The sequence below is a fragment of the Myxocyprinus asiaticus genome, chromosome 25 (genome assembly GCF_019703515.2).
Source record: "Myxocyprinus asiaticus isolate MX2 ecotype Aquarium Trade chromosome 25, UBuf_Myxa_2, whole genome shotgun sequence".
NCBI classification, from domain to species: Eukaryota; Metazoa; Chordata; class Actinopteri; order Cypriniformes; family Catostomidae; genus Myxocyprinus; species Myxocyprinus asiaticus.
This window is the reverse complement of record NC_059368.1, coordinates 25177241-25203208: the sequence shown is the minus strand read 5'-3', so window position 1 is coordinate 25203208 and position 25968 is coordinate 25177241. Positions and strand designations below refer to the sequence as shown.

The window sequence follows — 25968 nt, the reverse complement described above, 5'->3', positions numbered from 1 at the left end:
TTTCAAAAATCGTTTTTGAATCAAATCGAAAATATTTGAATCGTGAATTAAATCGATTCGCTTACAACCCAAAAAATTCACACCCCTAGTGTTAATGCATCTGGTTGTTCAGGCCACATGCGTTAACTAGGGCTGGGTTAAAATATTGATTTTCAGATGAATTGCAATCTTCATTTAAACGAGATCTACATCAATCCTTAAAATTCCAAAATCAATCTTTTAATTTTGCTTTAAAGTTTACTGCCATTTTAATGTGTTGATTATTATACCTGCTAAACATATTGCAATTGAACTGTTTAGTTTGGGCCCTCTTGTTTATTTTCTAAATTAATATTTTCCTAATGTACCAAGTTAAAAGGTTCCTTGGATAATTTGCAGCATTAGCTGAGAAAGAATTTCTTTTACATGTAAACAAAATAGACAGTTTAACTGAAATATATCCAGATTAATCATAATCGAATCAAGAGTTTGTCAATCAGAATCGAATCAAATCAGGATATCTGTATCGATACCCAGCCCTAACATACATTTTACTCCACCTAAAAAAGGAAAGAAACTGAACTTCATCAGCATACGGGAGTTTGGGACCACAATAGTCCACATGTGAGTCAGGAATCATGGATGAGAATTACAAACACGAACACTAATTGCCAAATGGGGCGAAGAGAGTATTTAACAGAAACTATCAAACTTATAGTAACAAAATTATCTTTTGAAATCATTTTTGTTGCCTGGCATTAGCATCACCATCACCATGGAACTGAACTCTGTATGTGCATACAGGAACAGTAGATCTGATTTGTATCCGTTTTAAGGAGACACGTTTATGTGGTTATGTTTAAATAGAATTTGCAATTCGATCAATCAGGACGCATGAAGTGACTGTGTGAAATTAGGCCCTTTCTCATCTCCTCTTGACTGGATCATTTGTTTCATTCGTATTATGTTGCATCTGGGCTCTCTCTCTCTCTCTCTCTAATCACATAGTGGCTGTGACTAGCGCACATAAATGCTATTTTCTTGTTTTTGTTTTGTTTGTTTCTCCTTAGCAAAAAACCAGTTAGAGTTCTGCTGCCACATGCTCCGGGGGACAATCGACCCCAAAGAGCCACCCGTTTATGAGTATGTGAAGTTCATCGGAAACTTTAAGTCCCTCAACACTGGTGAGTGTCAGAACCAATGCCTGTGGCATCAGCCTGAGTCTTTCATATGGATCCATTTATTGAATTACCCAGCCAAGTGCCTGATTGCTTGGCTTCTTTGCAGAGTTGATGCAGCCAGGATCATTATTTAAATAGGGAGTGTTGGGGAAAGCTAGTGTGGCATCGACCCAGATTTAATATCATGGGAAGTTGACCATTTGTGATTAATTTAGTTGTAATTTCTGTAAAGTTTCTCATTTCTGTGCCATTATTGTCACCAAACAGAAAAGCGAAAATAAGGATTGTTTTCAAACACTTTATCCATCTTCCATTGGTTGTCAAATTTATAATGCCGCCCTAAACTCAAAGCCAGTGTTGCTATGTTAGGGTGGTTTGTTGGGATACTTAAACAGACAGAGTAATGTTTTGATAGCGCCACAGAGCCACAGTATTCATGTTTCCATCTAAATTACGAATTTGATTTATGCACAAAATCTGAATATTTGCGAATAAAGCAGCGTTTCCGACCACTGTGTTTTTAAGCAAACGCTCTTAAGCACTTTAATGTTTTCTAACATTCAATGGCAGAGGTAATTCTCATCATTTCAGAAAAACCAAAGCAACCTTTGAGATGCTATGCGTATGCTATGATATTGATGGTATTCTCTGAGCGAATTATGTGTTCACATGGCTTGTTGAGGCAAAGTCATATTACTTTTTTGATGCGCCAAAAATCTGGAGTTCAAACTCTACATTTTCATGAAAGGTTTGCTGGAAGTTTACCAATACAGGTGAAGAGCTGCAAACTTCTGGCAAACATTTGTGGCGAATAACAAGGTAATTTGCATGTGAAAATAACAAGTGGCGAATTTGCGGCAAGTTTGCCAAAACTTTAGATTTTTTTTGTAGAGCATCTTTATTCCTATATAAATTCTGTAGGAATATATTTGGCAAATGTCTCGTTTTCGCACAGGTCTTATTATCAAATAAAACATTTATCCACCTCAAAAGAGCGTTTAAGTTTTTGATGCGCATTTTTTAGATTTTTATTTTTTTTATATTTCAGTGGAAACAACCTACAATTGTAGTTGTCTGTGGAAGGTGGAATAGGAGAAAGTATTTCAATTTAAAAAAGTTACATTACATTTATGACGTACTTTGCACAAAGTACACACAGGAAGTTCCGATTTTAAATACAATATGTGTTTTTAACATATGAATTAAATTCAACACAAGTGCTGCCACCTAGTGGCCGACCAAAAAAAGAAACTGAATTCTCCTTCAAAAGCTTCCATTAATTAAGATTTGCTAATTGCCCTGATTTGTCTATTTTCTCTAGTGCCTAACTCAACACGTAACGGCTATGAGGGAGTGATCCAGCGATCGCTGAGGGCCGCATTTGAAGACCGAGTGTGTTTCATTGCAACTGTGAGGTTAGCCAAACCTCAGTTTATCAAGGTAGGCTGAGCCAAAGCTGATTTGGCACCTTCTCATTGGTCTGCCTGATAGATAGTGACAAACATCAATGAGATCTGCTTGTGGATGTGTGTGTGTGAGAGAGCTGGTGTCTATGTGTGGGCGTGTTGATAGACACAGTGCATGTTTGTGCAAGAATTAGCTTTGTTTTTTAGACTCTGATAAATGATCAGCATGCAAAACAGTCTCTGAGTGAGAAGTAGGTCACTTGGTTTCTGTTTTCGTTAGATGTATTTCTGGGAGACGTACATTAAGAAGGTTTTGTGTGTAACCTCTTTTCTACAGGAAATGTGTACTGTGGAGGAGCCAAATGAGGAATTTACCTCCAGACACAGTTTAGAATGGAAATTCCTGTTTTTGGACCACAGGTACAAACCATCATTTGTTCTAACTGTTTGGACCAGTGGTTCTGACATAGTGCCAAAATTGGTTATCGTACAAATTGGCAACAGAATATCTGCAAGGACACACATCACCACACCTTACACATCTTTTCACAAATTTACTGCTTTTAGTGTCTCTTCTATTTCTCCATCACATCCCTTCATCCACCTTCCTTTCCACTCTGTTCTGTCACCTGACTCATGGTACATTACAGTACCATGTTTTCGAAAAGTCCTACGCCCCTGGCTGTGTAAGCCTGTGACAGTCACAACACACTCCCCTTGAGACTGCTCTCAGTTCAGATTGTATTTAGACCTGTGTTTGTTGTACATGAGTCAGTTAACCCCTGAGGGCCTGTGGTGGGACCAGCTTGCACTTTGTTAGAGCACAATATGGCTTGGATCAGAGTCTTTAATCAGTGGCTCACGTGCAGCTTTTGTTCGCCCATGGGCTCAAAGAACTACATAAACATCTGGAATAGCACAAACCTAATTTTCTTGGTAAAATCCTCAAATGTGTATTTGCTTGGCGAGATTTGTACTGAGTTTAGATGATTTATTGCTGGCGCCATCACTATATTTGGTTCAAATCAAGGTTTTGGTTTAATCGGTACAGCTGCTATGTATTGGAGTGAATAAGATTTTCCGTGGTATCATTTGTTTAGCAGAGCTACCAAGCCCCCCTGTACAAATCCTTTTATGCCTATTTAATCCCAAAAAGCTTTGTGACGTAAATGACTCGAGAGTAATGCCTGAAAATCTGTCATTGCAAAAAAATGAAAAACACTTGACTGCAGTCAATAAATGGGCTGTTTTATTCTAAAAATGGGTTTGAAAATGTTCTGAAGTTGCATACGTTATACTCTGCAGGGCACCTCCCATCATAGGTTACCTTCCTTTCGAAGTCCTGGGTACATCGGGGTATGACTACTACCACGTGGATGACCTGGAGACCCTGGCCAAATGCCATGAACACTGTGAGTTGAACTCTGCTGCACTTCTACAAATGGATGATGGTTTGATTGATGATTTAATCACATTGTCTTGGTTGACATGTGCAGCATACAGTGGGTTCAAATGTCCACATTGAATATCTGGAATTGAAAATCTAATTAAAACCTGGAAATGAACAAAGTGTAAGGATTTTGTAAATTTTAAAACAAAGAAACGTTATAAGAGAAACACTATTTCTAGGTCACTAAACCAATAAGCAAATTTGTGACATTGACCATGTTAACATACATCATGCTGAGATAACATGGTTTATCAGATTTTGCTGTCATTAAAACAGAAGCGGACATACCAAATACTAAGGAATTCTCAAATTTTTCAATTCAAATTTTCACTCAGATTCTTATGCTGATAAAATAATTTGTATTGCAAAAAAAAAAAAAAAAAAACATTTCCACTTGGTGGACTTTTAAACCCCTTTGTATATGTACTGTATGAGTTATGACTTTTTGGGTAAGATGTAAGATGTCTCTCTCTGCAGTGATGCAGTACGGTAAGGGGAAGTCATGCTATTACCGCTTCCTAACTAAAGGTCAGCAGTGGATCTGGCTTCAGACTCACTACTATATCACCTACCACCAGTGGAACTCTCGGCCAGAGTTCATCGTCTGCACACACACTGTGGTCAGGTGAGGGCTCTACCATGCACCAGGGAACTCACATTTTACACATACACACAAATTTGCGAGGACCTCCCTTTAATCAGTGTCAGAATTTAACTGTTCCAATAAGAGGCAATATTTGCCCCCTGCATTTAATTTTCAGGTGCATTTTATATATATATATATATATATATATATATATATATATATATATATATATATATATATATATATACACACACACACACACACATTTAAAGGTGCATTCAGTATGTTTTTGTTCATGTTGTCTAGAACTTACACTGACACCTAGGGGCCTGTATGCAGCATCATTCAAAATCACTAGTTTTCAGTTACTGTTGCCAATGCAGAATTTCACTATTCACAGTAATTTAATCCTTGAGTGAAAGTGGCAATAACAAGGTGGTTGCTGAGATAAAACGAGTAGTATTCAACTGGTCATGTGATCTGAACATGAGGGGACCCTCTCCATGTAAAATAAAATAGCTTTTATAAGGTTAACGATATGACTAGAGTCTTTATCTCATGTGAGTCGCCATGATTTTATACATATGTTTCCAAATTACAGTTAATTTCATGAAGAATAAAACTTTTTTAATAAGGAAAAAAATTACTGAGTGCACCTTTAAGAGGACATATTTGTTTTCCAATCAGATACAATATTTATTTAAAATACTTAAATTTAATCAATTAATTAACAAATTATCAATCTGAATAATTAAATTGAGAATTTAATACCTCTCATACAATAATCAATAACAACTAATATTTCAAACTGTATTTATAACTTGGCCTGAAATATAGTTTTAAAGCTGAAGTATGTAATTTCTGCAACACTAGAGCAACCAAATGGAATTCCAAAAATAAGCATTGTTTTCAAACATCTTTCCGAATACGCACCCCGCCTGCCGTTCGTCAAACAAAGAGATGGTCCTGCCCCCAAAGCCATTGGTTGAGTAATGTTGGTGGGCGGGGTCTAAATGGGTTGCTCAAAACAAACAGAGGAATTTTTATAGCGCCACAGAGACACTGTGTTTACAGTTTTCTCGAAAATTAACCTGTGAATGGCTTACTTCTAGTTGTCTCTGCATATTATGTTGGGATAGGAGAAAGTATTTTAACACCGAAAAAGTTACACGTTCAGCTTTAAGAACTATATCAGATGTTTAGAAATTTATCAGTGGGGTATATTGTTCTTAAATTATGATTATTACCCCCTAACACTTACACTACCCATTACAAGCACCCTTTGGCATTTTTTTATATTGTAATAAAGAAATTATTTGGCCCATTTATAAACCTTTTTATAAGTAGGATCATTTATCTCAAGTATGATTTATTTGATTTGTGCAAGACATATTTAGATATTTGGCCATTACAAGTTTAGCAAAACAAGTGTACACGGTTTGGTTGGGTCACATCCTGACAAGAAAGAAACAGAATTGTTATGGTCTGATATACTGTCTCTGTGTGTTTTCTCTCTCAGTTATGCTGAAGTGAGGGCGGAACAGCGCAGGGAGCTGGGTATTGATGTGTCGCCTCCTGAGATCTCGGCAGACAAGGTAAGACATTCCTGAATCCAATTCTCTATTCCAAATCTTTCAACAAATATAACAGGAAAATAGGTCAAATATCATTACATTTAGAGTGGCAAAAAACTAATATGGCAAATGCTATCAACCACTTTCACTCTCTGTTTCAGTCTCAAGACTCGGGCTCTGAGTCTCAGTTAAACACCTCCAGCCTGAAGGAGGCGCTGGAGCGCTTTGATCACAGCCGCACGCCGTCAGCCTCCTCAAGGAGCTCTCGCAAATCCTCCTCACACACCGCTCTCTCTGACCCCACATGTATGTATTACATATTACAGAGAGAATGCAGTTTCTCATGATCTTAAAAATCTTTTGATCTGCAGGTGTATGCTTAAATGTTTGAAATTAGTTTTGTAGGCCTGAGTAGCTCAGTGGTAAAAGACGCTGGCTACCGCCCCTGGAGTCACGAGTTTGAATCCAGGGCATGCTGAGTGACTCCAGCCAGGTCTCCTAAGCAACCAAATTGGCCCAGTTGCTAGGGAGGGTAGAGTCACATGGGGTAACCTCCTCGTGGTTGCTATAATGTGGTTCGTTCTCGGTGGGGCGAGTGGTGAGTTGAGCGCGGATGCCGCGTGGATGGCGTGAAGCCTCCACATGCGCTATGTCTCCGTGGCCATGCGCTCAACAAGCCACGTGATAAGATGGGTTGATGGTCTCAGACGCGGAGGCAACTGGGATTCATCCTCCGCTACCCAGATTGAGGCAAATCACTACGCGACCACGAGGACTTAAAAAGAGCACTGGGAATTGGGCATTCCAAATTGGGTGAAAAAGGGGAAAAATTCCCCCCCCCCAAAAAAATTTTTGTTTTGTATACAAAAATATAATTGTGCCACCATATTAATTTATTTCATTATAAAACTACAATTTAATAAAAATAAAAATTTTTTTTTTTTTTAATGGATGACTTGGACCAAATAATAAAGAAAAGCAGCCAATAAGTGACCAACATAGATGGGAACTCTTTCAGTACTGTTTAAAAGCATCCCAGGGTGATACCTCAAGAAGTTGGTTGAGAAAATATCAATAGTATATATCTGCAAATTCTAGGCAAAGGGTGACTACTTTGAAGATGCTAAAATATAACACAGTTTTGATTTATTTTGGATTTTGTTTAGTCACAACATAATTCCCAAAGTTCCATTTATGTTATTCCATAGTTTTGATGACTTTACTATTATTCTAAATGTGAAAAAAAAGAAATTATAATAAAGAACGAATAAGTGTTTTAAAACTTTTAACCGGTAGTGTGTGTGTGTGTGTGTGTATATATGTATGTGTGTGTGTGTGTATATATATATATATATATATATATATATACATATACACCGATCAGCCACAACATTTAAACCACCTGCCTAATACTGTGTAGGTCCCCCTCGTGCCACCAAAACAGTGCCAACCCACATCTCAGAATAGCATTCTGAGATTATATTCTTCTCACCACAATTGTACAGAGTGGTTATCTGAGTTACCGTAGACTTTGTCAGTTCGAACCAGTCTGGCCATTCTCTGTTGACCTCTCTCATCAACAAGGCATTTCCATCCATAGAACTGCCGCTCACTGGATGTTTTTTTTGTTTTTGGCACCATTCTGAGTAAATTCTAGAGACTGTTGTGTGTGAAAATCCCAGGAGATCAGCAGTTACAGAAATACTCAAACCAGCCCATCTGGCACCAACAATCATCCATGCGATTATCTAATCAGCCAGTTGTGTGGCAGCAGTGCATAAAATCATGCAGATACGGGTCAGGAGCTTCAGTTAATGTTCACATCAACCATCAGAATGAGGAAATAATGCGATCTCAGTGATATGGAGCATGGCATGATTGTTGGTGCCAGATGGGCTGGTTTGAGTATTTCTGTAACTGCTGATCTCCTGGGATTTTCACGAACAACATTCTCTAGAATTTACTCCGAATGGTGCCAAAAACAAAAAACATCCAATGAGGGGCAGTTCTGTGGATGGAAATGCCTTGTTGATGAGAGAGGTCAACAGAGAATGACCAGAATGGTTTGAACTGACAAAGTCTACTGTAACTCAGATAACCGCTCTGTATAATTGTGGAGAGAAGAATATCATCTCGGAATGCTATTCTGAGATGCGGGTTGGCGCTGTTATGGTTGCACGAGGGGGACCTACTGATCGGTGTGTGTATAAATACAGTATGTTACATTTTAACCTAAACTTTTGATGTTGATAACATCCACAATCATGAATTGATGCATCAACTATCTTTGTGCGTATTTTAATAGTGTGAAAATATGTTTGTGTCTCTTTAGCCACACAAACAAAGCTGCAGACAGACCATAGCACACCGCCTCGCCAATCAGTGTCAGCCATTGAGATGACATCACAGCGGAGGTCCTCCATTAGCAGTCAGGTTAGTATATGTCATCATCAGTGAAACTATGAAATATATTACCCTCTTGTCCAAGTGAGTTAACTAGAACGAAAATACTTCAAAAAGAACATCACCTCTAGCAATTCTGCTGCTGTTGTAATAATTTCTAGTTTAGCTGTTGGTCATATTGTCCTTGATGTCCGTGTATGTGTGAGCACTGAACCGTGTCTGTGTTATCCCTCAGTCGATGAGCTCTCAAAACACAGGGCAGACAATGGCCACATCTCTGGTGTCTCAGCCTCAGCAGCTGCAGACTCTGCAGCCCACTGTGCAGGTAATTCAACCATCATCATCACCAGTGCCCGATGCCAGTATCTAGAGAGCAGGGTTGTGTGTGTATGTATGTATGTTTTCCTTGGCTGATATATCGGTGTATCACTATTGATACAAGGTTTATACTGTATGTTGTAGTTTAGTTTCTACACATTCATAGAATATGAATTCTATATATGTGTGTAATCCTCAATATTAAGTGTTTCCTTTGTCAACCTGTAGTGTCGAACTCTTGAGGCTGTATTTTCTTCTTCTATTTTCTTCAAGTGTTTGCCCTTGACCTTTACGAGCCGTTGTTTTCTTGCCACAAGGCATTTTGCAGAAACTGTTTGAAGACTGGCATTGTGCTGAAAGCATTAACCCTTATGGTATGTTGTGGAAACCCAGTGAGGCTCTTTTTAGCAGTCACGTGACTAGTGCTGTTCATTGTTTTGCAGCCAGTGCTGCAGTTTTCCACACAGATGGATGCAATGCAACATCTCAAGGAGCAGCTGGAACAGCGCACACGCATGATTGAGGCCAACATCCAGAGACAACAAGAAGAACTGCGGCAAATCCAGGAAGAGCTGCAGAAGGTGCAGGGACAGGGCCTACAAGTGAGAGCGCCCCCTAGTTTCCAGTTAAAGGATAGCATTAGTGGTTGAAATAAGAAAAAATGTGTTGTAGGTGAAGATCATCTTGTTGTCTTGGTAGAAGAGATTAGAGGATACCAAATTAAGATGATGCTTTCACTTAGATCTAACTTTTGCAAGCTATTTTTTTTTCCTTCTTAAAGATGATAATTCTCACATCATTTACTCGTCTCTAACTCGTATGACTTTTGATCTTCTGCGGAACACAAACAAAGATATTTTCATGGATGTATAAATCTGTTGCGCAGAAGAAAGAAAGTCATACGAGTTTGAGATGGCAAAAGGGTGAGTAAATGATAAGAGAATCGTCATTTTTGGGTAAACTATTCCTTTAGTTGTGGCAGTAATTTTCAAATTTGGTTTTCTAACTTTTCAGGCCAAGGATAGCCTTTGATTAAATCAGATAATCCAAAGATATTTGTTTTTTTTCACCACTGAGAAAATCTTTTTGAGTGCAATCCTAAAGACTGCAGAATTGAAATCTGAAAGACCCTGTGAAATGACTTAATGAGCAGTTTTCTTTCCTGTGTTGACATGTTTCCTATTGAAAAAGGAAGTTGGGGGTGGGACATATCGAAAGGCCCAATAGGCTTGTTCATAAATATTTTGGCTATATAAATCTATCTGTTTCTGCAGAATAGAATGTGAATATCTGCTAAAGGCCTCTGTCAACTTTTAGGAGTCCTTGCAACTCTTTGGTCAGGCATCATCAAAATCATACTAATAAATAATGTCTAAATCCAATGTTTCAGAGTCAAAAGCAGCTCATTTTTTAATCTTGCCTTCAGGAAATCAAAACATTTGGATTCTGTTCACAGGCTAAGAGAGTAAACAATATAAAACATTGCCATTGTCAGTCGTCTCGGTTTTATGCTTACTTTACCTATGCTTAATATGCATTTTGGATCAGTAAAAGTGCACTCTCTGTCGGTAATTGACACCCTCTTGTAGATGTTCTTGCAGCCAGGAGGAGGCGGTCTTAACCTTGGCTCAGTGCAGTTGACGCAGGGGTCATCTGTGCAGCCAGGAGGCGCTCTTTCCATGCAGGGGGCAGTGGTGTCAGCAGGGAATCTGCAGAGTGGCCTGCAATCCACACATACAGGGACACAGCACACTGTCCAACAGCATCCACAGCAGGCACCCCTACAACAACAGAACCTTCTCAGAGATCAGAGCTCCACTCTAACACAGGTAAGAGATGTGTTTGTATTGGTGAACTGAAAGTAGGTTTTATTTTTATAGCACTTTTTTTTTACAGTACATAATGTGTCAAAGCAGCTTTATAGAAAATATTGCATCTTGTAAACAAGTCAAAAGTGTGTGTGCGGGGGGACTCCATAAGATGTTTAGGTGAAGAGGGAGAAAATCTTGTGTGGAACCCCTTGCCTTGACTCTTGAATATTCTCTTTGTCTGTTTCTCAGCAGTCTCAGAGGTCGTCTCACATGTTGCAGTCTCCTCAGGGAGCACTGCCTGCATCTCTCTATAACACCATGATGATCTCTCAGCCGACACAGGCCAACGTAGTGCAGATCGCCACAAGCCTGGCCCAGAACAGTAGCCCCAGCGGAGCCGCAGTTGCCACGTTCTCACAAGACCGGCAGATACGGTACAGCATGCCCAGGGCCAATCACATCAACTTCATTAGCACAGTACATGATCTCTTAACACATATTTGAATACTAGACTGGCTTCAGCAATCATTTAAACTTCATTCCATTACCTGTTGCTAGATATAAATATGTATTATTATATACTATATATTATATTATTATATATTACTATACATGCTCTGATAAGTCTGTCTTTCTGTTATATTTTGTATTTGCCTTATTGAATCTATTTAGGTTCAATGTTTTTATTAGCTGATTTTGTGATCATGCTGCTTCAACCAAGGAGCTATCCAAGTACCAGCTTAAATGAATAATACACCTAAAAATTTAAATTCTGTTATTTACTCACCCTCACCTTGTTCCAAACCTGTATGACTTTCTTTCTACCATGGAACACAAAAGAAGATGTTAGTTAGGCAGAATGACAACCTCAGTCACCATTCACTTATATTGCATCTTTTTTTTTCTTCTTTCATACAATGAAAGTAAATAGTGACTGAGGCTGTCATTCTACCTAACATCTCCTTTTGAGTAAATGGGTGAGGACAAATGGGTAATGTCAGAATTTTCATTTTTGGGTGAACTATCCCTTTAATACATTAGCTTTATATTAGACCATTGCTACTTCATGACAAAAGAAGCCTTGAGCACCTATGGAGAAACCTGACCATGCCATGGTGCCACTGACACCTGTGTTGCAAACAGAAACTAATAACAAACCACTGACTCACCTCCTCACACAGGTTCCCCGCTGCCCCACAGCTACTTACTAAGCTTGTAACCAGTCCAATGGCATGCAGTGCAGTTATGGTGCCTACCACCATGTTCATGGGGCAGGTGGTGACAGCGTTTGCCCCGCAGCAGGGCCAAGCTCAAACAATCAGTATCACCCAGCAGCCATCTGCGCAGACACAGGAGCAGCAAGCCCAGATGCAGTCACAGGCAGCTGCAGGAACAACCCAACAGCAAGGCCAGGCCCAGGCTCAGCTTGCCCAGCAGCAAACACAGTTCCTACAGGTACCATTCAAAGTATTAGGATCCTGTGAGCAATAGAGATTACTCCTTGATTTGCATATTTTTGGTCATTTATTACTGATTAAGACTAAGGTTATTGATCATTACAATAACTAAGTCACTAAAGAAAATAAGCAAGTATTTATTTATTTTTGTATCTGGCTATTTGAATTGGACATCCTGCCAAATAACTATCAATTTCCTGCTAAGTGCCTAGAATAGCAGCTTAGAATAGAATTTGATCCTCAGTTGCAGGGGTCAACAATAAGGATTTTAGTGAGTCAGATAATAGTTCAGATTTGTACTTGCCCTGCCATCATATTCACTGGCCCCACCACACAAATTATTATTATTATTTTATTTTTTTTACTTTCTTTTCTTTAAAAAAACTAAACAAAAGTAATAATATATTTTTAATTTGCAATAAAAGACGAACATTTTAAACCTATAATGTAACTCAATTTGAGCTATAAACGTCATAAACACTTTTTACTGGAAAAGATGGCATAAGGTGTACAACATTACTGATTTATTTACTGTTTAAAATGTTCAAACCATTCTAACGGATGCTTTACAAGTCACTTTTGCAAATTACAACAAATCCTCATCTATATTGTTACCTTGGTGACATGTTTACAGACATATCAGCTGAATTCGCAAACCAACAATGTTCAAAACATCACAGGAAACCAAATGTATCAGTTCACAAGTTATAAAAACACATGCAATAATCATCGAATGTTAGATCAATGGAACGTAGGAACCAGTGTTATTATTGTTTATGAAAACTAAAATGGAAGCCAAATAAAAACAACATAAAATAAAAACAAAAACGAACATACCATTGGTAAAACTGAAACTAAAATACATTTGCACGGCCTAAATTAAAAATGATCAGAAATTAAATGTAGTTTTAGTATTTAGAAAGTATTTAGTTTTGAAAAGTTTAAAGTATTTAGAATTAATACAAATTTGTAGTATGTTGTAAAAATTATTATGAGAAATAAATGTAAATACATAAACTAAATTTACTGAAAAACTAAAACTAATCTGAAGCTACAAACACAAAAAAAAAAAAAACTAAAACCTAGCAATGGTAGGAACTAGGGCTGTCAATCTATATATATATATATATATTACATATGATGTGCAAATTAATTAATTGAAATAATTGCATATCAATATTTTTGGGATAAAGCCCCTGCCCCACAAAAAACAATTTCTTTTATATATTAAATCATTATAAAAATAATAATATGTAATAAATATTATAATTCAAATACATAACATCATGTACATATATTGTGGCAGCAGACAAGTAAAGCATTTAGTCAATACATAAAGTGGCTTTAAAAGTCAAAATATTGTTTGTGTTCTTTCCATATCACTGAATATTACCCTTTTATTGCCCTACTTCCCTCTGTGCTATTTTTAACTGTTGGTCTATGTACTTGTGCGTCAGATGGACGCTTTTGGAGCGCCTTACTTTGCAGGGCTCCAGACTGAAAAAATGACTTAGGAGCCACTGGCTCCTAAACTGAAACATTCATGAGCCAAATGGTTGTTTTTAGTCACCAAATCACAGAATTGCTCAGTTTAGATTGTTGTTCAGAAACAAGATAGAAAGCCAAAGAAAAGGAAGACAGCTGATAATCCATTAATCGAAGGTTTAATAAACAGTACATATAGTTGAGAAGATTTCATACTTTATACAAATATAAGAGATAAAAATATTTTTTTATTTAGTACTGCTCTTCAGAATCTACATAAGCAGATATTTACATAAAGTTTGCATATAGTAGTGTGTTGCCTTCTTGAGCAATGAATGTTTGCACCTTGTGTAATAGTTGTGTATGAGTCCATCAATTGTCCTAAGTGTCAAAAACTTGAGATATATATATATATATATATATATATATATATATATATTTAAATTGTTTTACAATATTGCCTTATTCTTTCTTTACTGTTACCGGATGGCCCAGACACAGAGACTACAAGAGTGCAAACTGAATGAAATCCCAGATGCAGTTTATTGTGCTACTCCAATCCCAATCAATAATTACCGGAATGAAAAAAGTGGTACACAATACGGGACTTTTAATTATAAAGAAGCCTTAAATACACATGGGACTCTTACTTTGAAATGTCTGCACTCCCAGTTGTGAGCTCACCTGACAGCTGATTCGCTGAGAAAGTGAATCTGATTCAAATTGCTAACCTGAGCTCCTGAATTCAAACCCTCAGTTCTTTTCTGGTGATTAATGAAAAAGACCCGGTTCAAAAGAGTAATTTGTTCACGACTCTCTCGCACTGGATTTGTTGTTGTTGCATGCGGTGCAGCAAGCTCGTCAGAAACAGAATAGGTGAAAAGGGGCGCAAGACACACTGGCGCTCTAAAGATGTATTCAATAACGCACAAGATGATATCTGACAAAACCACACATGAACGCACACAACCCGACTGTCGCCAATGGCGACTAGAATTTAAATTATAGTCGCAATCAATTATTTCTGGTCGCATTTGCGACCATTTTAGTCGCAGTCTGGAGCCCTGCTTTGATTGCATTCTCAATGCATGTCAAGGGTTGTCAGCGTCTCTAGTCATAAGCGCTGTGTTTTTAGGACGCTATGTCAAGTTAAACGTAGTTTGAAACTTTGAGAATTGCATTCTGTTGTGCTCCGTCTTTGAGCACAAGAACACATCATCTATGAAAGGCTGTGCTGCCTGCTCTTGTTGGTTTGATGAGGCACGTTGCCTGTACAGCTGGAGCGCTGACTGCCCCCTCCTGCCACTTATTCGAAAATATGTCAATGTGGTACATCAAGCTTGAATTACTTCTATGGTAAGAACATTTCTTATTACAGAATTTCTGTACGAGTCGGGGGACGGGGCCATGATTAATTGCGTTCATTTTTTTTTTACAAGATATTTTTCATGTAATTAAACACAGCCCTAGTAGGAACGCATTCTCTGTCCCAACAGGGCAAAGGACCATTCTGTCAACTGGCCCAAACATCTTTAACACTGGGCCATCCTTATTGTTGAGCCCTGATGTCTTTAAATATATACTGTTTTGTTGTTGTTTTTCTTTTGTTAACATGTCATTTATGCTGCACATTTTCTCTTGTAGGCACCGCATCTTTTACACAGCAATCAGTCTGCCCAGCTCATACTTCAGGCAGCATTTCCTCTGCAGCAGCAAGGTGCGTTTGCAGCCACAACACAACAACAGCAGCAACTACAGCAGCAGCAGCTGCAGCATCAACAACAACAGCTGCAACAGCAGCATCAACAACAACAGCAGCAGCTGCAACAGCAGCAGCATCAACAACAGCAGCAGCTGCAGCAGCAGCTCCAGCAACAGCAGCAACTGGCAGCTCATAGGTCAGACAGCATGTCAGACCGCTCCAACGCACAGCCACAGTAACTGAGCCTTGGCTGATCACAGGGCAGCAGGGGCCGAACCAAGTCTCCATTGAGCAGTCTTGCATTCTGGTAGTGGTCCAAAAGGGGTTGTTTGGAGCTGAATGAAAACTATAGCAGTATTTGTACTGTACCCTTTCAGATACCCTTCCCTTTCCACTGCTTGGAGGTTCAGGAGAAGGGCAAGACCTAAAGTGGTGTTGTTTTCCACCCTATGCCCTCTCTGACCTATGTTTTGATCAGTGGCTGCTTGCACTGAATTCTGGAAGAGGTCCGAACACGAAACACCAAACTTTCTGCTGGCTGGTGGCAGAGAAGCAGGTTCCTGGTTTGTTTTCATAACCCTGCGTGCTCCTCAACCTGTCACCTCCACAAAAACAAGGGGGAGAAGGGTTCCACCCTCCCCTTTATCATGTCCGTTTGTCTTGTACACCCAATGTGTGCTGTTGTCACCCTTTCACAGGTTTAATTTATGCAGAACACTCTGGTTCACGAGCTGGAGCAAGTACTTCAAGACTTCGAAGAAGTCCTCCTGGACAAACAGCGCCTCTTTGTCTGTCTCTAATTTTCTTTTTCTCCTTTCCCCTCTCTTGCTCTTTCCTTCTCATTTTACTTCTCGAAAGTAATTATGGGTCAGAAAATATTTTTAAGAACGACACGTGGATTCAACTTTTATTGTACAGTTCACCTGTAAAATTTTGTGTAAATATGTGGACAAAAGGAAAGAGAAACTAATATTTTATATGATGCATGAGATGAAAAGTGTAGTCTGTTATTTGTAGCTTTGAAAATACTTTTTTTCTAACATTCAAAGGAAAAAAAGCAAACTTATTACACATGATGGCTGATCTCTTTACAGACTTACTTTTTCCAGTGGGATGGGGGGTGAGTGTGTGGGTATGTGCTTGCCTCATGTGTTTGTATGTATGTGTGTCTGCCTGGAATGTGTGTCTAGAATGCTTTATCCGCAGTTTGTGTCACAGTTGGTTTAAAAACTGCCTTCATATTTTAGTAAAACTGTTATATATAAAGATATATTGCTTTGTGTTATACAGTGACACCTTAGTAACTGCAAAAATATTGATCTACATATTTGCAGAGGTTTTTCCTTTGTAAATACTTAGAATAGGATTTAGTACATTACGTGGTTAGACAAAAATCTAAAAATGGTGCTTCGACTGTTACACTGTGCAGTTGTGCACCACTGCATCATAATCATTACAGGTTTTGAAGGCTGTGAATGGCCTCTAATGACATTCACTATTATGTACCAATGTTTTATATTTAAAACTGAATGCAGGATTATGAAGATGAGAAATATATTTACATAATGTGTAACAATCTTAAATCATACAGGTAAAATTGCTTAGGGCTAAGCTATAGTTTCCTCTAGTTTTAAAATTGTTTACAGTATGGTTGTTTACACTGTTGTACAGTGTTTTAGGGTATGATTGTACTAGATGGCTAAGAAAAGAAAGATATAGAAATATAATTTCACAGAACCAAACCTAATTGTCATTTAGATAGTAAATTGTCATGTTTGCACAGCTTTAATGCAGATGTTAATGTTGGATCTGGACAAACAATGAAATTTCAGTGCAGTTAAATGCATCTCCCATGACTTGACTTTGCAACCAATCTTCCAGACAACTCTGGAAAAGCAGGAATGTATAGGCTTAATAAAGTACCTCTGTAACAATGACATGTAAAGAATATAGCTGCAGGAGCATTATAGCAACTCCTGATCTATACCATAGGATAACATGGTATTTGTTTGGTGATTTAGGTCTACCAAAGTGTAGAACTATAACACTTATAGGCGAATGATCAGATCTAGTTTTGCCCAAAGCACAAGCTTTAGCTTTTTCATAATGAAAACCCAAATTTTGACAATCTGAATCTAAATAAATTTGCTCAATGTAGTATTAACATTTTAGATATGCCAGATTTACAGTAAATACATCCAATGTTTAAATTTTAATTGTGACTCTCTTTTAAGCTGCTCAATTAAGTGGCTTCCACATGACTCGCGTCAAGGCTTCAGCGCATCGCTCAATGGCAGGGAAAAATGCTGCTTTGAGGTCCAGATGAAATGTCTCATTTTTATTTTAGTGGTGGTACTGATGGATCACCTTAATTTTCCAGTAATCATTGGCTGATGCTTCAAAAGGTCAACGGCACCTGGTCAAAGTTGAATTTTTTTTTAACTTTGAGCACCGCGTTACATCTCTTGATGGAAGCGCAATGTGTTGCCAGGGGTAATGCTGGAGCTGATGCTTTACTCTATAGAGTTCAGTGTATTTGGCAACAGTGAAGTGAGTTATGTGGAAGGGCATTGTTAGAACAGAAATTTAGCTATCATGAATTTTCAAATTCAAGAGTACATTTTTCTGTAGGGAAGCAGTACCTGTACCTGTTAGACAGCTAATACAGTTCACAACTAAGATTTTTGCTGTTAAATGAATCTTCCATATAAAATAATAATAATAATAATAATACACTATACATTTTTAGCTTTTATTATAAAAGTGAAAAAGTCACTTTCATTAGCACTTTCGGATGACAGGTATTTATTGATAAATTGCTCTTGTCTGAAGATCATGTTATTAATTTTTATTATTCTATCTAATTTTCAAAGGATAGTGCACTAATGAGCAATATTGCCTTATTCAGGTTAGTACAAGTAGTCAGGTTCTGTAAATTAAAATGTTTATCATATCAGACCTCAGTATATTAGTGCCAGTCAGAATGTTTTGTTTGCATGGGATATTTAAGCCAACAACCCCAGAGTTCTGGTCTATTCACAGTTCATATTGCAGTATCCATCCAATTACAGAGTAACCCCAGTAATCTTTGGTAATGCAGTATGTAATCTAAATCTGTGCCACTAGGTTACTCATATTCGTTCAGTCAGTCAATCCCATTGTATATGGTGGTCACCAGTTTGGCCATTGAATTGTCTTCTACTAAAATAGATTGGTGTACTTTTCAGTGCTACTGACATCTCTTCTCTTTAAAATGTAATGTATGTGACTGTGTTATCAATGTTTTCCCCCCGACTGAACAGCATGACTAGAAACAGGCTAGGCAGGATTATTGCCTGAATGTAAAAATGTCACTTAGCTTTATAGTGGGTATGCTTTATAGTAGGTATGCATCCTAACTCTAGAATCCCATCTAATCTGTTTTGTAACCATGGACATTTTAGATAGAATCTCATTTCAAACATAGATCTTTTGGCCACATCCACACTTTTTCATTTCTGTTTGAAAACGCACTTATTTAGCTACATTTACACATCTTATCCACACTGGAATGGTGTTTTCCTCCACTGAAAACACTCTCCATAACCACAAAGTTTGGAAAACTATGATGTTGGGAAATGAAACAGAGTTTTTAAACAAAAACGGATGTACCCTTTTCACAGACCTATGATGATGCATTTCCGCCATATTTAGGGGTGTAAATATAGTAAACTATTTAGTGCAAATAAAAAAAATAAAAAACGAGTTACCACAGCTGCTAAGTATCAGAAAATTTGCCATCTTGTCTCTTCTGACTGTCGTAATCAACCACTCTATTTTTTCTTAATTTGAAAAGTTGTGGAAATGTAATAGTGCCATTTTTCTTTTGATGTTGGAGCAAATGTGTAAGGAAAAATTATATTTGCCGTGGTCTCCCATTCACTGCTATTGAGGTTTACCCTGCAATCCTTTACATTCCGCATTCCAAAACCCGGAAGTGTGAAAAGGGTTAATTGATTTTGCTATGTTTACGCCACCAACAAATCTGTTCTCCATAATCGCATATTTGGGAAAACGATTACAATGGGAAACTGAAAACAGAGTTTTCAAATGAAAATGGATTGATCTCATCAACACTGGAATGGCTATTTCCTCCACCGAAAACTGAGACTTTCGAAAACACTCTCCATAACTGCATAGTTAAGAAAATGATGATGTTAGGAAAATAAAAACAGAGTTTTCAAATGAAAACAGATTGATGTTGCTACATTTACACCTCTCATGCACACTGGAATGACATTGTCCCCCACCGAAAGTTGAGACTTCAAAAGACTCGAAAACGCTCTCCATAACAGCATATTTGGGAAATCGCTGACATTAGGAAGCTGAAAACTGAGTTTTCAAACAAAAATGGATTAGTGTTTATCTTGCCTTAGACTTTAAATAGGGCATTTCTTTAATACGGCCCCAACGTGCACATTCTTAACCATTTAACACTTAATAAATAAAGCATATTTTAAAGAGGGATATATACAAATCATAGATTTTATTTTTCTACAGCAAAGTCAGAACAGAGAATTTATGCAGCTAGGCTATACTTGATGTGTAAAACACCTGTTATAAATGCCTTTTGCTAAGAAAGGGAACCAATAATAAAGCTTACTCCATATTGTAACCTCAGATGAAGGATTTAAACAAACTGTGACACACTGCTGGACCAGTCGAACTTTCTCCCAACAATGCAGTTGGATTCTGGAAGTGGTTATTTTAAAGTCTTTGCCTGTATGTAAGAGAGGTCATTTATGCTCCAGGCTCCTGCTTATGTTATGGAGTATTTGAAGGTAATTTTTTTTTTAATTTTTATTATAACTAGTCTTGATTAATAAGTATAGGACACATACAAATTCAGGCTGGGCCTAGAATGACCCTATCCTTTGATGCATAACACATCCTTACTTTGTCACAAACTGGCATCAGATGTCAGCAGTTGACACTTGGGATGATGTTTTAGAGTTCAAGGGGTTGAGTTTTTTTTTTCTGCACTGATTTGTATTGTGAGCCCCAAGGTAACAGTGAAATGTCGTGGCTTCCTCGGGTTGGTTCAGAATACTCAATTCACATCAGTTATTTTTTCTTTTCTCACACTTTATTTATCTTGTGCTAGTGACCTCTTCAATGAAATGCTTTCTTCTGCACTTACCATAAAGAGACACAAAAACAGCAGTTTCCCCTCCTTCAAAATATAGTTACCCTCGAATGTTATGTACCCCTAAATTGTTTTTTGTGCTCAGTGCAACTTCAACATGTCAGTTGGTATTTAGTGATTAATCCAAAGAGCTAGAAGGAAAGATTGGGAGTACTTCAAATCTTGTTAAATTTGTTTGCAAAACTTTAATGCTCATCTTAAAGATGCCCAATGGAAAAGGTGGTGTTGAACCAAGTTTAATGTTTTGTAGTTCTGATGTACTCACTAGAAGTTCTGAATGTCTATCAGTGTTCTCTCTTGCTATCATTTAATCTTTGTACGTGTGATGTTCTTCGCAGAGCACTTGTGTTTGGCTCATGAAATGTATCTGTTCAGTACACTTTATGAAAAGCTAAAAAAATAATTTAAAAACACCTATAAATAGGTTTCACATGATAATTCATTCTATGGGGCTACCAGAGCATGGCTCTTTTTTTCCTAATATCAAAGAAAATACTGTAATAGCAGAAATAAAATAAAAAAATTGTGTGCTGTATGGGGTTCATTTTGTGAGCCAGGCAATTCTTACATTAACAAAGAAATAATGGAACCTTTTTAAACAATGTTCCATTTATTCCCCTTATTCAATTTTGAAAATAAACATATTTTAAAAATTATACATCTCGGCTGTCTTAAATTCCTTTGTTTGTTGTGATGTACTCTTTTAAGTAAATGTCAAATTATTAAAATTATTTATTATAATTTTTACATTAAAGGGATATTCCGGGTTCAATACAAGTTAAACTCAATCAACAGCATTTATTAAATAATGCTGATTATCACAAAACATCATTTTGACTCATCCCTCCTTTTCTTAAAATAATTTAGGCCACAGTGAGGCACTTACAATGAAAGTGAATGTGGCCAATTTTTGGAGGGTTTAAAAGCAGAAATATGAAGCTTATAATTTTATAAAAACACTTAATTAATTCCTCTGTAAAGAGGAATTGAATTTTCATTTTTACAGTAGTTTTAGGGTTTGTTGACAAAAGGGTTAAGTTTTAAAATTGGCTATAACTTTACACAGAAAAAGTTAGTAAGTTGTTTTATCACACTAAAATCATGTTAACACATATTGTTTACATTTTGTGGATATACTTTTGAAAGTGAATGTTTTAATATTTACGAATTGGCCCCCATTCACTTCCATTGTAAGTGTCTTACTGTAACTCAGATTTTTGCTTTTTATATATATATAAAGAAAAGGATTGGCAAGTAAAAATACATTTTTGTGGTAATCAATATTATGCCACAAATACTGTCGATTGGGTTTAACTTGTATTGAACCTGTAACATTAATTTGATTATAACTATATTTACGTTTTAAAGCTTTTTAGTTTTTTATTTATTCATTATAATTCATAAAACATTTTAGGATTTAGTATGTTAAAGCTGCACTACGTAACTTTGTGCTCAAGCGACATTTGTGGTTGAAACTTAAAATTGCAAGCAATTTGCGGAAGAATACATTGTCAGTTGTGTTCTGGCCCTGCTCTTCTGGCGGATGAATCTCCTAATTTGAGTTTAACTGGACATCGCCTGTGTGTGATAATGACTGGAGCCGGAATAACGTGCTATTTTCATGTTGATATTATGTTGTACGATTAAACATTTGGAACGGAAATAATACATGGTTTGATGAAGATAAACAACACTCATATTTAAATGTTTGAATGAATTTTACACTTAAATCGCTTTTCTGACCCTACACTCAAAGCACTTTAAAATAGAGAACTGTCTTTTGGTCTTAGGTTTTTTTGGTCTGAGGCAGTTTGGTATGATGCCTTATTGCAGTGGTTCTCAATTTTTTTGGTTCACGCCCCACTTAAAACTAGAAATACTTCCTCCAGTGGGCGCTTGACCGCTCAGAAAACCGAATCCTCCATTCATCCGCATTTAACTATCAGAAAGTTTTACATCTCCTTGGAGACATTTTTACACTAGATAGTTTTTATTATTATTATTATTATTATTATAATTATTATTAACCCACACTCAGAATGGATGTATGAACTATAGTCATATAGAATGAATTAACCCCTTCACAAACCCAGTCGGGAAGGAAGTTTCATTTATAATGAAAGTGCTTGTGACTTTATGGGAAATTACAACGGCCTGAATGGTTGTGTCAAATGATGGGGAGCCCGTACTTAAAAAGAGGGGCATAAGTATATGTTTGGCCAACAAAATAGCAAGCGCTTTAAACAGAGAGGACTTGTGAAGACAGAGAAGTCATGTCTAGGTTATAAAACCTAGCAAATGTGTTTTGAGAAGGCCATCCTGCTGCAAAACATATGTCTTGTAAAGACACACCATTCATCCATGCCCATGAGGAGGCCATGCCTCTAGTTGAGTGTATTTTAACACCAATTGGGCAAATCTTATCCTGTGAATCAAAAGCCAGGGCAATCACATCAACGATCCAGTGAGAAAGTCTTTGTTTGGAGACGGACATTCCTTTCGTGTGTCCTCCATAGCACACAAAGTGCTGACCAGACAGTCTGAGCGTATCAATGTATGTGTATAGCGCCCGCACAGGGCATAACAAATGCAAGGATTGTTCCTCATCCTAATTAAAAGGAGGAGGGTAGAAGGCTTGAAGGTGAACCACCTGCACTCTGAAGGGCGTGGTTAGAACCTTAGGCACATAGCCTTTTCTGGGTTTGACAGTGGCTTTTGAAAGACCGGGACCAAACTCCAGACATGAATTGTCGATTGATAGTGCATGTAAATCACCAACCCGTTTTACTGAGGCCAGAGCCAGCAGTAATGCGGTCTTAATAGAGAGCATGCGCAAATCAACAGAGTCCAAAGGCTCGAAGGGGGGCCCTGCAACCGCTTTTAGGACCAAAGTTATGTCTCAAGTCGGGACTGTAGCTGGCCGAGGTGGATTTAACGTTCTTGCTCCTTTAAGGAACTTAAATCATTTTTGCCTATAGTGGCGCCGGATTCAGGTGCGTGATACGCAGATACAGTTGCCACATAAACTATGAGCGTTGACAGAGTAAATCCTGCGTCTAATCGCTCTTGAAGAAATATAAGAATTTCAGGTATGGGGCAGTTCACTGGGTCTTTACCAGGTGAAAGACACCAATGAGTAAACACATTCCATTTTAGCACATAGAGGCGTCTTGTGGATGGCGCTCTGGCCTGCAAAATTGTGTTCATAACTGAATGCGTCATTTCTGGCACGTTTAGCGCACTCCGTTCAGAGGCCACACATGCAGTTCCACAGCTTGGGCTGGGGATCCAGATTGTGCCTTGAGCCTGAGAGAGAGGAGTTTCCCAAATCCTCAGGAGTGTCTGAGGTTGAAGTCTCCATTCACCCGGTATCACCCCTTGGCGTGACAACAGGCCCGTACCGTAATTCAGACAGACAGACATATGTGTCGCTCTCAGGGAAAGGAGATGACGCTCGCTCCACAGGAGGTGAAGGTGGAGTCTCATCAGTGGTGGTGAATGAATTCCGCCTTGGAGGTTTATATATGCACAACTGTCATGTTGTCGGAGTGAACCAGAACATGACAGATCCCTATTTCGGACTGAAAAGCCTTCAAGGCTAGGAATACAGCTGATAGCTCTAGGTGGTCCAGGTGCCAAAAGTCGGGTGTCCATCACACACCGCCCCCAACCTGTGTTGGAAGCATCTGTAGTCTACTTTCCGCATGAAAATTTGCCCTCGCTGGTAAAAGGCAGGAGTTGTCCAAGGTGCTAGAGCAGCTATACAGCGGCAAGATATAGTGATGCGCCCATGGCGCCAAGCATGTTGTGGCACACGGCGCTTGAGCCAGCACTGAAGAGGTCTTGTGTGTAAAAGACCTAATGGAATGACAGTGGATGCCCAAAAAGGAGATTTTTTTTTGCTGGGGGAGAGCATACTCTTCACCCAGTTGACATTGAGGCCCAAGCTGTTTAGATGTTGAAGTCTCTGTGCTGGCATAACAGCCTCTGATTGGGCCAGTGACAGCCAATTGTCGAGATAGGTCAAAATGCGCACGCTGCTCCGTTTCAGAAGGGCGAGAGCCGCATCGATGCACTTTGTGAACTTGCGAGGAGCCAGAGACAGTCCGAAGAGCAGGACTTTGAATTGATAAGCAGTTCCCTCGAACGCAAATCTCAAAAACAGCCTGTGATGTTCGAGATACATTTTTTTTATTGATTCATATAATAAACAGATAAAAGCAAAAACAAATACAAACCGAATCAATACTTAACCCCCTCTATTACCCCCCCTCAGTCCCCAACCCCACCCACAAGAACACCCCAGTGTTCCCACATGATTATAGACACACAAAAACATATATTAAAAAATAAAATAAAATAAATCACACACATAACATCTACACCTCTCTCTCCACTATCCCTCCCCGAGAGCCCTCCAAAAATGCCAAATATTTGTCCCACTTTCCCACAAATAAGTCCAAATTATCCAATCCTCTAGATACCTTCTTCAAAAGCTGCCACCCTCCCCATCTCCGCATACCACTCCGGAAATGATGGCACTCCGTCCGACTTCCAACCCCTTAAAATAACTTGTCTGCCAATCACAACACTAGTCAGAACCCAATTTTTAATACATTTGTCCCCCAAATTTATGACCGCCCCATCGCCCAAAATACAAAGTCAGGGGCAAAGTAAAACGTCACAAGTGCCCAAAACATCACACAAATAACTCTGAACCCTCAACCAAAAATCTTGAATCTTAACACACTCCCAAAAGACATGAGTTGTGTCTCCAACTTCTGATTGGCATCGCTAACAGGTGGGTGTGTCTTTAAGACCAAGCCTATATAATCTAGAGGGGGTCCAATAGAATCGATGTAAAATCTTAAATTGCATAAGGTGCACACTTGCATCTCTAGATGTATACTTGACATTTTTCAGAATCCTAGCCCACACTCTCTCCTCCAATACCAAATTAAAATCTTTCTCCCATAATCTCTTGATAGAAGTTAAAGCTCCGTCCCCCAGACTCTGAATTAGCAGGGAGTAATACACTGCTGCCTCATGACCTTTTCCAAAAGCAGCAATCACCACTCCCAGAGTATCTGCCGCTCTTGGGGGGTGCATGCTACTCCCAAAAACAGTGCAGAGCAGGTGGTGCAGCTGTAAATACTTATATAATTGAAATCTGGGAATCCCAAAATGTTGAATCAAATCACACTCACATATAGGTCACCGAGTGTACTAACCCCCCTCACAATCCAATCTGGCCAACAGAAAGGCGACTTATTAATACATAGTTTAGGGTTCAGCAATATGCTCAAGGCTACATTTAAATAAATATCCGAGTTAAACACTCTGGACACTTTTGTCCATATCGAGTGTAAATGCGATATAACGGGGTGTGACTTAACTTCTCCAATTAGTTTGATAGAAGGGCTTTGCAGTG

At 38.3% G+C, this 25968-nt stretch overlaps 1 protein-coding gene across 8 annotated transcripts in view; it reads left to right on the top strand.

Moving 5' to 3' along the window:
* Positions 1-21172, top strand: part of LOC127415739 (circadian locomoter output cycles protein kaput-like) — a 91714-nt gene extending 70542 nt beyond the window's left edge. For 7 of the 8 annotated variants that reach the window (XM_051654612.1, XM_051654609.1, XM_051654607.1 and 4 more), the window contains 14 exons: positions 1050-1163; positions 2482-2600; positions 2904-2986; positions 3872-3978; positions 4494-4641; positions 6122-6197; positions 6338-6482; positions 8509-8609; positions 8815-8904; positions 9341-9499; positions 10487-10726; positions 10958-11142; positions 11890-12163; positions 15295-21172. In XM_051654612.1, coding sequence (XP_051510572.1) covers positions 1050-1163; positions 2482-2600; positions 2904-2986; positions 3872-3978; positions 4494-4641; positions 6122-6197; positions 6338-6482; positions 8509-8609; positions 8815-8904; positions 9341-9499; positions 10487-10726; positions 10958-11142; positions 11890-12163; positions 15295-15591 — 2138 coding nt within the window. In that variant the 3' untranslated portion in view covers positions 15592-21172. The remainder of the gene's footprint in view (positions 1-1049; positions 1164-2481; positions 2601-2903; positions 2987-3871; positions 3979-4493; positions 4642-6121; positions 6198-6337; positions 6483-8508; positions 8610-8814; positions 8905-9340; positions 9500-10486; positions 10727-10957; positions 11143-11889; positions 12164-15294) is intronic. The other variant, XM_051654613.1, reaches the window with a different exon arrangement.
* The last annotated feature ends 4796 nt before the right edge of the window (positions 21173-25968 follow it).